The sequence below is a fragment of the Chelonia mydas genome, chromosome 14, assembly GCF_015237465.2.
Source record: "Chelonia mydas isolate rCheMyd1 chromosome 14, rCheMyd1.pri.v2, whole genome shotgun sequence".
In the NCBI taxonomy this organism is placed as follows: Eukaryota; Metazoa; Chordata; order Testudines; family Cheloniidae; genus Chelonia; species Chelonia mydas.
The window spans coordinates 17545278-17561690 of NC_051254.2; the positions used below are offsets into that span (position 1 = coordinate 17545278).

General features: G+C 39.5%; 1 protein-coding gene across 31 annotated transcripts in view; it reads right to left on the reverse strand.

Moving 5' to 3' along the window:
* The window catches only part of TNRC6C (trinucleotide repeat containing adaptor 6C), a 314076-nt gene that overhangs the window by 20474 nt on the left and 277189 nt on the right, over positions 1-16413 (reverse strand). For 12 of the 31 annotated variants that reach the window (XM_043527807.1, XM_043527809.1, XM_043527811.1 and 9 more), the window contains 6 exons: positions 16181-16326; positions 6560-6706; positions 6057-6176; positions 2609-2692; positions 2036-2267; positions 215-382 (listed from right to left, as the gene is read on the reverse strand). In XM_043527807.1, the coding sequence (XP_043383742.1) occupies positions 215-382; positions 2036-2267; positions 2609-2692; positions 6057-6176; positions 6560-6706; positions 16181-16326 (897 nt within the window). Of the gene's footprint in view, positions 1-214; positions 383-2035; positions 2268-2608; positions 2693-6056; positions 6177-6559; positions 6707-8167; positions 8342-16180; positions 16327-16413 lie in introns of all 31 variants that reach the window. The other 19 variants (XR_006285663.1, XM_043527794.1, XM_043527804.1 and 16 more) reach the window with 2 other exon arrangements.

Here is a 16413-nt window from a genome sequence, read left to right on the forward strand (position 1 = left end):
AAACAAAGCTTTGATGGAAGGTTCCATGTTCTGCAACCATAATGACACAGCCTATACCATAAGAAGTTCTTTAAAAGTATTAATTTAATAGTTTATAATCTGAAAGGGTATTTTGTACGAGCTCTTATAATAGAGAATGCCTGGAAATTAGGTTGCTTTGCCAATCTGACCATCATGTCCTAAGAGTACTAATTGATAAACGTAGTTGACATACCATGCTTGCTAGAATTCTGGTCAAGTGAAGAAGCAGCACTAGATATATTATCCATGGAGTTGGGGTGTGTCCACTGAGGAAGGCGAGACTGAGACTGAGAAGTATCCTTCACTGACAAACCACCAGTCATGTCCATGCTGTTTACATTCATGTTCGGATTCAGTCCAGCTTGGGGGAAGCAAGTAGGTTGTTACATATTCCTAACATTTATACTCCCCCAATCCCCAACATTAATTCTTGGTGCTTAATGATCCACACAAATGAGTTGCTGAACTTCAGATTTCAGATAGAAATAGTTCTGTATATACTGTATGTCAATTTACCACATGCTGGTCTCAGCCTGCTGCTCAATAAATTCTACTCTTCTAAAAAATATCACCCTTTTGTTTCTGCTAAAACTCCCACTAACTTCAGATAAAATTAAACCATTGACAATGAGAAAAAGAACCCACTATAGGGATGTATTTTAATGCCATCGGCATTTCCACTTTAATTCTTCCTAGTTGTCTCAGAAAAGGCATTTTGCATTAGAATTCAAAATTAAAACAAGCAAGGAATTTGCAATGTTCCATTAGTGAGACAGATCATTCTGGTCAACTTTCCAACAAATCCTTGGATTTTTTGGGCTACCAATGTTTTTTAAAACGATTAACACCTCAGCCACGAATTGCATAATACTGATTTGTTATTCTTTAAGTTGCTGCTCTTCTACTCAGAGTCACATTTAATGTATTTAAAAATTATAATAAAGACTAAATGATACATTTTTATAATCAATACATAGACAGTATTCTAGGGAAGAACTTTTCATCTTTCCAAGATGGGGATCTTTAGATTTTCAGGAAATGATTCTGAAAGTTAACAGATCAGACAGTGCTGAGCACCTTTCAGGTTTAGGCCCTTCATATACTTATAAGCACATTTTTGACCTTGTGGTGGTCATCATCCTAGTACCTAGCATACACTAATATACCCTTTCAGCTAACCTGTAAGATAAGTAAGTATTATCAACCCCACTTTACAAAGATTAGACAGAGGCACAGATAAATTACGTTATTTGCCCTATGTCACACAGGAAGTCTCGCACAGATAGAAATAAAATACAGATCTCCTGAATCCCACTCAATTGCCTTGCACACAAGACCATCCTTAATATCCTCCTGGTGCAAGTTTTAGTGAAAACCATATAGTTCAGTTAGAGTGGAACTGGTTCACAATCACGCTACATTCTGCTGACAAAAATAAACACATTGACATCTAATGCACTGTAATCCAGCTTAAAGAGGAGGGTGATAGCAGTGCTGGAAGGGCATTTTCTGTAAGAGATCATTGACTTTGGAACTTCCCCCCCTTTGGTGCACCAGAATCAAGAATTAGCTTTCTAAGTATGCTGCTAAGTTCATAATTTCTTTCAGGCTTTTGGGGGAGTGAGTTGAGGTAGGTTATTATGACGACTAGGTGTAGGGCTACTACAGTGATGGGGATAAATTATTGTAATTTTGTGTAGCAACTCAATATGCATTTTGTTAACATGATTCTTGTAGATTCTCTTGTATTTTATATTTTTAGCACTATAATGCACCTAGAGCAGTGGTTTTCAACCTGTGGTCCATGGACCCCTGGGGGGTCCGCAGACAATGTCTAAGATTTCCAAAGAGGTCCACACCTCCATTCAAAATTTTTTAGGCTTCCACAAATGAAAAAAGGTTGAAAACCACTGACCTAGAGCAAAGGATAGGTGCTCAGTGTTTATATGTTTAATTATTTCAACTTCTATCTCCTCTCTTTTGTAAGTGGAAGCTTAAATGAAAGAACACTTACCAAGAGGGTAAGGAGCAAAGGTGTTCGGAGAAGACTGTTGCTCTTTGGTCTGCAGGTCAGGTAGGCCGGGAGCCTGGGGATGGGGTGAAAAGCTATCCATGGCTGATTTGCCTGCAGAGGGGTGCAAAGATAGATGTGGAGGGGGAGGCTGCTGCTTCATAAGCAGGGCCTGGGCCAGCTGGCGCTGGTGCTGCTGGATCTGCTGCTGCATGTTATTGATTGTACGTGCAACCTGTCAACAAAAGATTAAAACAAAAAACAATCAACAAAAGCTAGATAGTACAAAGGTGCACAAGCCATGCTGCCCCAGTTTCTAAATTGAATCAACACAACATCCAGCCCTTTGAAACAAAGAATTAACTGAATTAAGAGTTCAACAACATTCTTTCAAAAGTGAGGAAAGTAGAACTGCATTCAGTAACACTGGTACTCTTCTCTTTCAATATAAATCCATGCAATACAGTTTGGTTTACTTAATGCTACTCTAACTGATTTCGAGTAATGAACTAGAATCTTTATAGGCAGCTGAAACCAGAATCTAATGTTGAAATCAAGTTGGCAGGTTAAACTTACTTGCTGCTCCTGTTGTCTCATAGGTCCGGAAACATTACGCTGAGCCTGTAACATCTGCTGCTGGATTTGTAAACGTTGGTACGCCTACAAGTAAGAAACAAGGAAGGTCAAAAGTCATACATTAAAAAAAACCTAACATACTTGTTTATAGTGTGTTTGTAAGTTACAAAATATAAGGAAAGTGTTGGTCCTGTACTTAGCGGGGAAGGAGAGCTAATAATGGCTGACATCAAGAAGGGTGAGGTGTTTAATGCCTATTTTGTTAAAAAGGTAAATTACGACAAGATACTTAATACAATTAATATTAACAAAGGGAAGGAACACAAGCCAAAATATGGAAATAACAGGATAAAATCTATGTAGATAAGTTAGATGCACTCAAGTTGGCAGGGCCTGATGAAATTGATCCAAGGGTACTTAAGGACCCAGCGAAACAATCTCACAGAATTGTGAGACAGACGTGGTAGATTATCTAGGAGAACTCATGAAGGACGGGTGAGGTTCCACAAGACTGGAGAATGGCAAAAGTAGGACCTATCTTTAAAAAGGGGAACAAAGACTACTGGGGAACTATAGACCTGTCAGCCTAACTTCGATAGATACTCTGGAAAGATACTGGAACAAGTTATTAAATAATCAATTTGTAAGCAGCTAGAAAATAACAGGGAGATAAGTAATACCCAACACGGATTTGCCAAGAACAAATTATGCCAAATCAACGTAATTTCCTTCTTTGATAGGGTTACTAGCCTAGTGGGTGGGGGAGAGGGAGCTGTAACCATGATACTTTGATTTTAGTAAGGCTTTTCACACAGTCCCACAATGGAAATGTGGTCTACGTGAAATTACGATAAGATGGGTGCAAAACTGGTTGAAAGACCATACTCAAAGAGCAGTTATCAATGGTTCGTTGCCAAATTCGGAGGATGTATCTAGTGGGATCCTCTAGGGGTCTGTCCTGGGTCTTGTACTATTCAATATTCTCATTAATGAAGAGTCTGCTTATTAAATTTGAGGATGTCACCAAGATGGGAGGGATTGCAAGCATTTTGAAGAATTTGAATTCTAATCCTAATGACTGTGACAAATTAGAGAATAAATATGAAATCAACAAGGTGGAATTCAATAAAGACAAGTACAAAGTACTACACTTTGATTTTTCCTTCCTAAGGCACAACTACAAAATGGGGATAACTGGCCGTGGCAGTAATTCTGCAGAAAAGGGTCTGGGGGGTTACAGTGGATCACAGCTTCAAAATGAGTCAACATGATGCAGTTACAAAAAAAAAGAAAAAAGTCTAATGTCATTCTTGGGCTCCACTTGACCCCAAGTGGCATCAGTAAATCCCACAGATAATCTGCCATTAAATGATGAACCTGAGATTAGAGAGGACAACGAGACCAGCCCCATCCTTGTGTGGATGCGAGCGGCACAGTTATGTTCCTGCCACTCTTAGTGTTTGATCTCCTGTGTGGGACAACATAGTGGCCTTATGACACTTATATCGTAACATTCTTCACTGTGTCAGAGCCCCATTATGATGAACTAATGCAATGTTATGATCTATCTAGAGATCTACGCATGAGATTGGGGCCTCCTGAGTTCTCTTCCTATCACTGTTTTGGCACACAACATCTCCATGCCTTAGTTTCCCGTTTGGTAAAATGGGGACAAAAATACTTATTTCTTGGGGATGGGGGTTGTGAGCCTTACTTGCTTAACGTATAGCAATATATTATAATGTATAACTATATTAAGAGGAGTGTCATATTTAAGACATAAGAAGTAATTGCCCTGCTCTACTTGGCACTGGAAAGGCCTCAGCTAGAGTCCTGTATCCAGTTATGGGCATCACACTTTCCGAAAGGCGTGGACAAATTGGAGAGAGTCCGGATGAAAACAACAAAAATGAGAAAAGGTTTTGAAAACATGACCTATGAGGAAAGGCTAAATAAACTGAACAGGTTTACTTCTTGAGAAAAGACGACTGAAGGGGGACCTGATAATAAACATTAAATATGATAAGGGCTGTTATAGAAAAGATGGTGACCAATTGTTCTCCATGTCAACTATAGGTAGGACAACAAATGGACTTAATCTGCAGCAAAGGAGATTTAGGATTAGGAAAAAACTAACTATAAAGACAGTTAGGTACTGGAATATGCTTCCAAGGGAGGCTATGAAATACTCATTGCTGGAGGTTTTTAAGACTAGGTTACACTAACACCTGTGAGGGATGGTCTAGGTTTACTTGGTCCTGCCTCAGTGCAGAGGCTGGACTACATGACCTCTTGAGGTCCCTTCCATTTCTACATTTCTATGATTCTAAAAATGCAAACTGAAATATGCTTGCTTCCTGAAGAAGGTTACTGCAGCAAAAGTACATTTTCTGGTTAAAAAGAACTTTTGAAAGGATAAATATATTTTTGCTTTAAGTATATTGATTTTTTTAAAACGCAATTCAGCTAATAAAACTTAATTGTTGATAATGAGTAGGACTCTCAGCAATTATTTTTCACTTAAAGATGGGAATGAGAGTTTCTCTGCATGATTCATAAAACTAGAAATGAAAAAGTTAAGGGAAATTATGAAAACTATTTATCCAAACAATAATGTGAATTAATGTTTTTCAGTGCTGTACAAACAGACTGGTAGAATTCTGGCATTTGGTCAGATTAAAACAAATAAAATGAAGTCATACAGGACCAGGTTCTGACATCCTTACATCAAATAGTACTTTACTCCAAAAGTTGTACCATTGATTTCAGAGGGACTAGTTGAGGAATAAGAAGTTTTGAGTTTCAGGGCTGTTTTTTCAAGCACTATCCTGCTCAGTTATTAAAGAGTGTGAATCTAATTGTCCTCCTTAAAATTGAGAAAGGCAGTCAGAGATTAATAGTGGTAGCAAAGATTCTAACCAGGGAGGACTTCAGTAAGTGAGTAAAAGTAAAGTGTTAATAGAAGAAATTTTTAAAAATAAATCAGCAGTTTTAGTCCTTACAACAAACAAACAAAACTCTATGGCTACAGAAAAATCTATAGCTCCCAAACAATATTTGTAAATAAGACGTCACCAAGCCACATATTACTAGTGCTATTTGAGAGCATGCTATACAGTACACACATCAAAAATGGAGACAACTGACTTGCTAATTACAGCTACAAGAATGAAAAGGACAAGTGTCCTTAGTATTAAATGACAATACAGAAAATTAGTCACTGTAACAATTAAGGAGCATTAGGAAAAACAAAACATGCTTTTACTTCTTGAAGAATACATAAATTTCAAAGGAATAACTATCTTTAAAAAAAACAAAACAGTAGCATTGTACTTTCCATTTTTAAAACTAAGCTGGCACTTCTCTTATTTTAAATGTGATGTGTAAATCTGAAAAAATGTCTTCAAGTCTGATTTACATCTCATCTGCTGTGCGCCTTTTAACTCACCAGCTGCAGCTGATAGAGCTGGTTCAACATCGTCATATGCTGAGGATTAATTGGCGAGGTTAATAGTGCAGGGTTGAGACCAATGTTTTTTGCTGCAAACTGCAAAAGCTGTGCTTGAACCTGGGGAACAGAGAATACAGCATATCAGATTTAAGCACAGTATGTTCACTGTTAAAACTGCCCACTATGTAAATAGCCAGTAAGAGCCACAAATCATACACAAAATAAATTTGCAATTAGATGAGTTGTCACCAGTTTTAGAAGCACTATATCAAATATAAACAACAATAACCACAATCAAATCTGCTTTTCTGATGGATGCAGAAACAAAGAAAATAAAGAGTTTTTTAATGGTGTTTCTGTTATCAATGCTGGTCCAAATCATCTGGTCATGTTACTTCATTATTTAGAGTTTTTTTCATATTGAAAATGTTCTTACTCAGTATACAGTCGCCATGAAACAAAGATGTGACAGTTTTCTGTGCTATGCAATTCAGTCTAACCTGAGGGGATAGAAACTGAGGCACTTGAGCACGAAGACTAGGCTGGGATGAGTTAAGAGGTTGCACTGGCGGTTGCTGCGGCTGTTGCATGGTCCTGGCTTGTGCTGCTCCGCTATTGCCAAACATACCCAGATTGCCACTCGGTATCTACAATATGACAAAGAAGATGATCTTATTTAGATGCAACATTCCACAGACTCCATGACAGTGACATGCTTGTGCTGCCTTTTATTCTCAAAGATCATGATAAGCATAGACAATGAAATGATCACATACAGGCTTATATCTATTTTGTGGCAAGTTTTACTGAAGATGTGGTTTAGAATCAGGCACGTAAGTAATAGCTATAAATCCAAGACTGACATTCCAAGCCTGCTAAAATTTTGTACAGTTCTTTGAGTGGCACCAGAAGGTTGAATATTTTCCAAAATAAGTCTGTATGACTCTAGGATGTCATCCAAGGAACGAATAATAAAATCATCTGCCAAACACATTTCTGTGTCCATGAGAAGGGGCAAAGAATAAAATCACTAAAATCCTATCACCACACATGATTGAATTATCTAAATAGTGTCCATGTAGCCCCAATACACTTCTGTTTTACAAAGCTACTGGCAGGGCTTTGAAGCTGTGCTCCGGCTCTGCTCCAACTCCAGGCAAAAACCTGCAGCTCCACTGCTCCGGAGCTGCTCTGCGCTCCAGCTCCAGGCTCTGCTCCAAAGCCCTGGCTACTGGTAATGTATCTGATATTAGTGTAGTCACTGTTCCCAATAGTGTGCCTAACGGGTTGTAAATGCTGGAGAGCTACTGCTGTCAGAAAAGCAGAAAAGTGGTTAAGCATACTCCACCATGCTCAAGCTACCTTTTTATAGTCAATGCCACAACAGAATGCTACAAGATTTTTCTGTATTCTTCTCTCTTTTCATGATCAGCCATAATTTATGAACTCACAAACATTCATAGTTATAAATGTTCACTCCACTTACTTTCCTTTCCCTTCCTTTCATTTTCAGTCCCTCAAATCCTCTAACAAAAAGGCAGATAAGAAATGATTCCCACCCTTTAGTCTGCTAGACATGCTCACTAAAGAGATATGCAAGATCTTTCCCCCCACATGCAAAAGCTAACAGTCTTATCGCAGCAATTATGGTAGAAAAACTTGATATAACTCCAGCCTCATCACAAGGTTGTATCATCACTGAATAATCAAGCCAGTGAAGGCTAATTAGAAGAAAATTTCTGTTTTAAACAACTATTCTGGCAATCAGCAATGCCTTAAAAATACAGAAACATTACATCAGTTATTTATGGTTTAGTCAAATATACCCTATATATTTTAAGTTCCTTGTACTTCAAAATACAATGTCCAGTATTATAAATCTGTAGTGCTGCATTCTCCTCTCAATGGACGCATGTAAGTTTCAGGTTACAGCAACTACAGTTAAATAATGGCTGTTAAAGTGAAATGTTTACAATGACATTTCATATGAACAAAATTTGTTCATATTTGGAAATAGTGGTTTAAACTGAAAAAGGGATGAGAAATTCCTCTAGTAGTGAGTTCAAGAGAGCCGAAATTCAAATTGTGATCTCTCCCAACAGCCTTACCTGTCTAGAAGAATTCAAGTTTTGCATGCCCAGCCCTGAGGCAATCCCGCCCAGGGTCTGATTAGGGAGTGCACTGTTTGAAAGGGGGAGCTTCAGGCTTGGTGAAGGCAAAAATGGTGAAGTAGTGGGCTCTTCCACTAGGCCGCCATCCTGATTGGAGAAAGAAAGGGTGAGCTGTGTGCCGTGTCCACAAGCAGACAGAGCACCAAACAGTTTCCCATGGGAATATAAACGGGCATGGATGAATAAAAAAATCAAAATATTAAAAAAAAAAAAAAAAAAAGGCATGAGTAATAGGGAATGGAAAGTATGGGATGGAAGAAAGAAGAAAAAGAGAAACAGGATTAAGGTACTGTTCTTTTTTACTTTTTGCACATTGCAAATGTACAGATGCATGACTATTCTCATTTCCCATCCAGAATAATCAGGAATTGGTGCTTATGTTAAGTTTAAAATCTAGTATGAACATGGTAAAACAAATTCCATGGCCTTGCAGGCAACTTCAACCTCATGAATCAGACGACTGCCATACAACTGCTTTCACAACTCACTCTATTCTCTCCTCTCTTGGCACCAGGACATTAAACAGTGGAAAGAGTAGTGCAACAGCAAATTTCAGAAATCTTTCTCCCTGCAGTTTGTTTGCTACACTGTCAGAGAAACACAGCACCCACTTGTGACGTGCACTTTGTAAAGCTAGAACTAAGGAAAGACCAGATGAGCTCACTTTACAGGTTCTTTAGCAGAATGCCATGTGATCCCTAGTCTGGGTTCAGTTCCAAATCCCAACTCAGCTGTTCAGAAAGCATGTTTGCATTAATCTTCTTTCCCACTCCAGTTTCAACTGGATGATAAGACTTGTAACCTTGTTTTAATTTTTGTGTAGCACTGACTTACTAATATTCATAATTAAATTCTGCTATTCTCTCTCTCTCTCTCTCTCTCTATATGCGAACACAAAAAAGACATTTAAAAACTACTTATATCCTAAGTATGTACTCTCCCTGGTAAGTGATTAAAGTGCTGAGTCCCAAGACACATGAGACAAGTTTTTAGAAGTAAAAAAAGAAGTCTTTTGCTGCTCTCTAGCATCACAAAAGATAGCTGAAAGAGGAGCATATCAAATAAAGCACCTAACTGTGGGAATTCTCAGGAAACTTTATGTTCTAAGTTACCCTGTAAATATGAATTTTCAACAGCAGTCCTTTGTGCAAAGGAAAAGTTTATCATCAGTCAAAGTGACACTTGATTTGGTGTTTGAATATCCTGAGGGGGATGCTGACATTTTCTAATGATATCCCCAAGGCCTTTCAGCTCAAGATGTTTTACATTCTACTGGACATCAGTCATACTCCACAAACAACTGCAGCTTGCATGACAGTAACAGGTTCAAAGATTTCTCATGCCTAGGTCATGGACATGTGTTAATTTTTTTTTTGACTCTTTAAAGTGGAGATAATTCCCAGTGACTTCTGTGTTCTTTCTTCCAGGTGCCATTGTTTTCTACACAAATAACAGTGTTGGCTGAGAGAGTAATGGACGTAACCACTAAATATTGCCAAAAGCAGAAATATCTACTGCCACATTTCCCCTCTCCCTCTTATCCCCATTTAAAAAAAATGTACATTGATTGCAATGCTGGTGAAAGTGCTAGACTGACTACTATGGAAATCAAAATTTTCAATTTCCAGAACAGATGTGTTCTGATTAGCTGCAATGCCACCTCCCCCCGAACTTCAATAGTATGCCTCAACCCTGAACCAGAACAATCAAATGGCAAGTGTAGTTCAGTGTCCATGTTAATTTGGTCTTTAGTTGCGGCTTCTAAGTTTTCCAATAAGTATGCCGTTTGTGACGTGGGATATTTATTCTCTAGAAATGGAATTGAGGTAAACTCATTTCATTTTAGGCACTTAAGTCAATAAACATTAAGGACTTTTGTTTACTACCAATTTAGGGTAGGCTGGATTTATACTAATGACCTAGAGATTTGTAACCCATTACTAAACTTCAGGACCATCCAGTCACAGCCAACTTTCCTTCTCTCAGTCCATCTCTAATAATCTTGTTAAAAAAAAAAAAAGTGTACACTCCTCCCAAGTTCAACCATCATGTCTCCTATCCATTAGTACAATTTCTTATATTTGACTCCCCATAAAACAACGAAACCAATATGGAATTTACTATTTTATCAGAGTTGATAAGATTGTAATCTTCTAGGATAGGACCATATGCTCTTGTGGTTGTATAGTGCAGAGCACGCCACTGCTGGTCAGTAAGGCAAAGTTACTTATTTCCAGTTATTTGAAAATCTCTCATGGGATTCTTTCTTGAGTCTCATATGCCAAATGAGAGACAACAGAAATCCCTTTGTGCAAAGGTTTTTAGCTGTGCAAGATACTGATAGCTTCACGAGACTCCCCTACACCTCAATAGTCACATGCCACCTAACTGCCGCTACCTGATTCCAAAGGGCCTTTTAAACAGTACTGGATTTGCACAGAAAGCCAAAGCTTTTCATACAAACCAATTAAAAAAAATAAGACAAAACATCAGTAAACAATTAAACAAAATAAATACAATCCCCCCAATCCCTGCTAAAGATGTAAAAATATTACATACATATTACATACAAGCTGAAAAGTAGGACTATTTGGAAGGAAATTACACTTCAGAAGCAGATCACACAAACCCATGCAAGTAGATAGGTATGTGCAAATCTTGCAAGGTGGGATCTATTCAAAGAAGCAGTGATTACTATCCTGAGGATACTATCTGTGGAGCTTGAGAGAGATTTCAAAATAAAAAAATACACAAAACACCGAATCAGATGCGTCATGGATAGATGAGGGAACGAAGTGTGTGCGAGTGAATAAAATATCATAAAAAATCCACCAACCAACATCATCATCTACATACAAACAGACAAAAGCTCAGAATATGTCCTCCTAAAAAGAGAGAAACTTTCAAAAATTGTCCAACTCATTAGGGACATCTGGGACAAGAAGACAGAGAGCATGGATAAGGATGGAGAAACTCACTGATATTCACCTCCAAGTACTAGGCGACAGCCTGGGCAGAGGGAAGTGGTTTGCGGAAGGAGTTGAACGTGGCAAATAGGCATCAAAGCTTTTAGGCACTGGATTCTTCAATAAAGGTGAAAAAGAACTGTTGTTTAGTGAACAAGATAGTACGGAAAGAAAGGACAGAATTTGTAAGGAAGGAATTCCATGTGATCTTCCAGATGCTCCAGGGTCCAGCAGCAGGTTTGGAAGAAACATACGGGTGGTGTGAGCCAGGCCTGGGGGCTAGTGGTATGAATGGAGCAGTGTGGAAGAAGGCATAAAGAGTCAAGAGAGGAGGAGGAGAGAGTAGAATTGAGTGAGTCTACCATGAAATCAATAGAGGTGATGTTGAAGGCAAGTCAATTAACAGGCTTGAATTTGCTGCCAAACCAGTCAGGAAACCATCTTTGCAGTAACAAATTGTATGATGTGACAAATCTCAGAGGTTTGGTTGCAGTGTCATGAGTTTGGCAGGTTTTCCTCTACCAAGAGACACCATGTTCATCAAGCTCTTAATACTGGGAATAGAAGACTTAGCCTGTGACTCACTTTGTAAGATACATTTTTTCTCCACCAGCTGGGATAAGGAGAGAGCCGTGCTAAGTTTATTCTTCACCAACTCATCAAGAACAGGATACAAAAGTACAGAAATGTGGGAGGGAGCTTGGTACAGCTATCAATCTTGGCCCTTTGGCATTTCTGGCTCTGGACAAATTTGGTGTTGGGCATCAAAGATGGTCCTGATCCCTTCAAGACAACCTCAGCCACAAAGCTACATGGAGCAATTCAATAACACACAATACACTGATGCAACTTAGTTTCAAATTGCTAAATGTCACACACACATGGAGAGGGGGATCTTTAGCTGCCTGGAACAAGCAATTTGGTGGTGGTGGAATCTGATGGATATTGCCCCTCTCAGCATCTTCTACCTTTGGCATTTTAGTGGAAGCATCACCTCTTTCAGTGATCTGGTATTCAATAGTATCTATTTGGTTTGCTAATAAACCAAGCCTTAATATGCTCTAGAGACTTTAACTATGAGGTGGTCAGTGCAGATCACCTTCAGACAACCAAGTAGATCCTTTAAGTTTGAATGAATACTGTCTGTGAAGTTATGAGTGGTGGTAACATTGAGTCCTACTTGTCAGCAATGGAACTCAGATTAGACCTTTGCTTCAAGACAAGATCCTCTGAAGTATACTGGGCTGACTGACGGTTTCTCTCAGCGTGCCCATAGGATCTTCAGGAGCTCCCCTCCCAAACTGATGGCTCCACTGGACATCCAGGTTACAACTTCAAGCAAATCTTACATCTGAGCAGAGCATACTTGACTCTCAGGTACAAGATAATATGGTTGCAATCCTGTGTGAGGGGCACTATTAGGCTGCATCTGTAGCTCTTGAAGCCACTGGACTTCTTCCTTTTAAAAGACAAGATGACATCCTGAAAAATAATACAATTCAGAAAGCACTGAGTGCCAAAGCTTGACTCAGTGCAAAACAGAATAAAAAATAAGTGTCATGTTGAGAAAGCAAGTCAAACAAAAGCTTCAAGGCAAATAAGTGTTTTGCTCCACAAACTACAGCTATCCCAAAGCAAGTAAGGAGTGCAGCACATCCAGAAGCAGACCCCAATGCGGAGTACTGAGGAGCTGGAAGTCCCTCACCACAATTCATAGGGCAGAAAAAGAATCTGAACAAATAAGTGTTGAACAAAATCTTCAGAGTGGGAGTAGCAGAAAGGGCATTTGGCTTAACTCAGAAGAGAGCTGTGGGGCACATAGCTCAGATCATCCAAAAACAGCTGGCACGCAGAAACATAGAAATATTTAATAACTTACTGGAGACTCAGAAAAATCAAATAAAAGGATACCTGGTGATTTGTTGAAACAGTGGGCTAAAGGAGGGCTGGAGCAGTGGTGGACTGAAGATCTTGATGCAGCTAAGGCAGTGAGCTTGTTCACTGACCAAGGACAAAGCTGAGCTGGCTAGAAGGGACTAGGGACTAAGGCAGTGCCAGTTGATGAATTCTTGTACTGAAATACCACCACTCAAAAGGCAAAAAAATCATTGAGAAGGTGAGTTACTCTAGTTGCATGAAACTGAAGTATGAGAATGATATATTTAAAAAAATACTATTTTCTCCACTTTAGAGAAGAGATTTTTTTTATTTACTAGCAAGATGATCAAATCCCTATCTAATATTAACAAGTAAATATCTATTTAGGATCATGTGGAATGTTGTTGTTGAAAGAAAAAAAGTCATTGTGACAGACTATGCATACCCTGACAGATAGGGATTTTACTTGCTGTATAAATACTGATTAATTTAGTACTTAATATTAAACAGTTATGCTTAACATATATTTCTATATTATGTACAATATGCTGCATAACGTGCCTGCCTCTCTCTCTCTAGTAATGATATAACTGCTCAATGTGTTATCCTAGAAAAGAAAAGGTTAACTGACACATATGCACACATTTTGTACACTTGAGTATGGAAAGAATCTTTCACTTACCATGTTCATTAAGGCATCCCACAAACTGACTGATAATAGTTAAGAATGAGTGATGAATTTTAAAGCAAAGGGAAGAGGATAGTAAGAAAGATGAGCCATGGGAGACAGAAAAAATTATCAATTTAGCCTGGTCTAAGGAAGGATGGTAGAATAGATGCTATTACAACAGTGGGCTTTGGGAGAATAAAGCTGATTCCCCAGAAGCAGGGAAGTGTTTTGTTAACACATTCACTTGGAGGAAAACTGCAATGAGACTAGATTGATTTTAGTAATAGTAATAATTTTTAGCAGTATTAATGTAAGGTGTGTCTCTGTTTAAATATAGTAACTTGTTTTATACTTTTCCTTGTTCCTGATGTGACAAAGTGCCTCCTCTACCTGGGTGGATAGCTATTGGCGGATTTGCTCGCCTTGGAGCTTCACGGCAGCACTCAGTTTGGCTGTTTTTGTAAACCCACAGTCCTGGTCAACTCCTCCTGTGTCTGACCAGGAGCTGGGAGGTTTGGGGGGAACCCGGGCCCGCCCTCTACTCCGGGTTCCAGCCCAGAGCCCTGTGGAATACAGCTGTCTAGAGTGCCTCCTGGAACAGCTGTGCGACAGCTACAACTCAATGGGCTACTTCCCCATAGCCTCCTCCCAACACCTTCTTTATTCTCACCAAACGATCTTCCTCCTGGTGTCTGATAATGCTTGTACTCCTCAGTTCTCCAACAGTCTATATTCTCACTCTCGGCTTCTAGTGCCTCTTGCTCCCAATTCCTCACATGCGCACCACAAACTGAAGTGAGCTCTTTTTTAAACCCCTGTGCCCTGATTAGCCTGCCTTAATTGATTCTAGCAGCTTCTTGATTGGCAGCAGGTGTTCTAATCAGCCTGTCTTAATGGTCTCCAGAAGGTTCCTGATTGTTCTGGAACCTTCCCTGTTACCTTACCCAGGGAAAAGGGACCTACTTAACCTGGGGCTAATATATCTGTCTTCTATTACTCTCCTGTAGCCATCTGGCCTGACCCTGTTACACTGAATAGAAACTTCAGCTAAATGTTTGTGTTGCAAAGTGCAAAGTAAAAGTAGCAGAAATTATCTACAATGGTGGTCACTAAAAAATTAATATTTAGCAATTATAGCTCAGTATCTGAGATACTGAATTTATGTTCTATTTAAAATGTAGGAAAAGAATTGTGGCATCTCAAAAAAAAGCTGTGGGGTAACTGCATTTTAATGATGACCACTGTAGGAAAGAGTTTAATATACAGAGGAGGGAAACTGAATGCTTCAGGGGACTGGTAATAGACACACCCTTTCATGTGTAAAGCACTAGTTTTAAGCTAGCCCAAATTGATAGACAACAAAGTTATTATCATTAGGTGAGTAGCCTACATAAAATGAACTGGTTTCAATGCAGTTCCTAGCGGGTACTGATTTTCAACATTATTCAAGAAAAAATGGGAGAGGAATCTCAGAATCTCAACCATCCTTTTCTCTCCTAAAAATTCCTATAGAGGGGTATTGAGATACATTGGTGGGTCACTGCGGGGAGGTTAACAGTGCCAATGCTTTTGTTGTACCTCTTCTGTAACTGAAGAAAGCATTTCAACCTACAGTATAGTCAATTTGTCCCTTTCCACAAGTTGGTGGCTGCTCCACAGAGCCAAGCACATAGGTGTGTGGTAGGTGCAGTTCACGAAGTTCCTGCCACCTGTACCTTCTGCAGTAGGAGGGAGACCCTGGCACACACCTATCTCTGCTCCAGTGCACCAGGTTGCCTCCCCACTTCTGGCTCCTCAGAACTTCGTGCTGAAGTTCTCACTCCCTTTTCCTACAGCCTTTTGTGTCCATGGTCTCACAAAGACATGAAAACCTTGTCTAGACCTCCTCCTCCTGGCACTGGCCAAGATGGCCATACCTGAAGTTAGGAGAAGAAAGCTTGACAGGGAGGTTCTCTGTGACTGAGAACACTATTTTCAGTCCCTACTTGTCTCACATATCTGAGCACACCTCCGAGTGGCATCCACTAACTCCTTGGACTGCGTCACAGAGCAGTGAGGGCTGACTGGGGGACTGCTTGGTATTGACATCCAGTGCCCTCATTTTATATCTATAACCTGCACTACTGTTCCTGGTTTGTTTGTTTTTTGTTTAGTTTTTTCTTCCCATACCATGAAATTAATTATTCCTCAGTTCTTGTGGCCCTTCCCTTGAATGAGGGGCAGGCCGTTAGTACTAAGTGGGCTCCTCTCACCTTTGCAGAATTTACAAAAGGAAAAAAAAAAGATGGAGAAGACAGACACATCTATACCTCTTTTCTTCATTTTGTTTGTAGTGCTCTCCAGATTACTACAACAGTCAGCAGAAATCAGCAGCTCTTCCCCCACCCTGCACTGTCACTACTGATTTATAAATTACACTCATACTTTTGAACTTACCTTGTCAAGGAAGGTGGGGCGGTCCATGGAAGACTCTTTGGAGATTGATGGTGGGCGGCAGCCAAGGGGTTTGGTGACCATTCCATTATAGTCGGTCACTCCCATTCCACGCTTGTCCATTTCCACCTTCTTTTCCAGCAGAGTACCTGCATAGAAGGGAAGAGTGGAAGCAAGAAAAGGGCTGGTGATGCAAGGGTAAAGTGAGTCTGCAAAAACTTCTAAAACCAAAACGA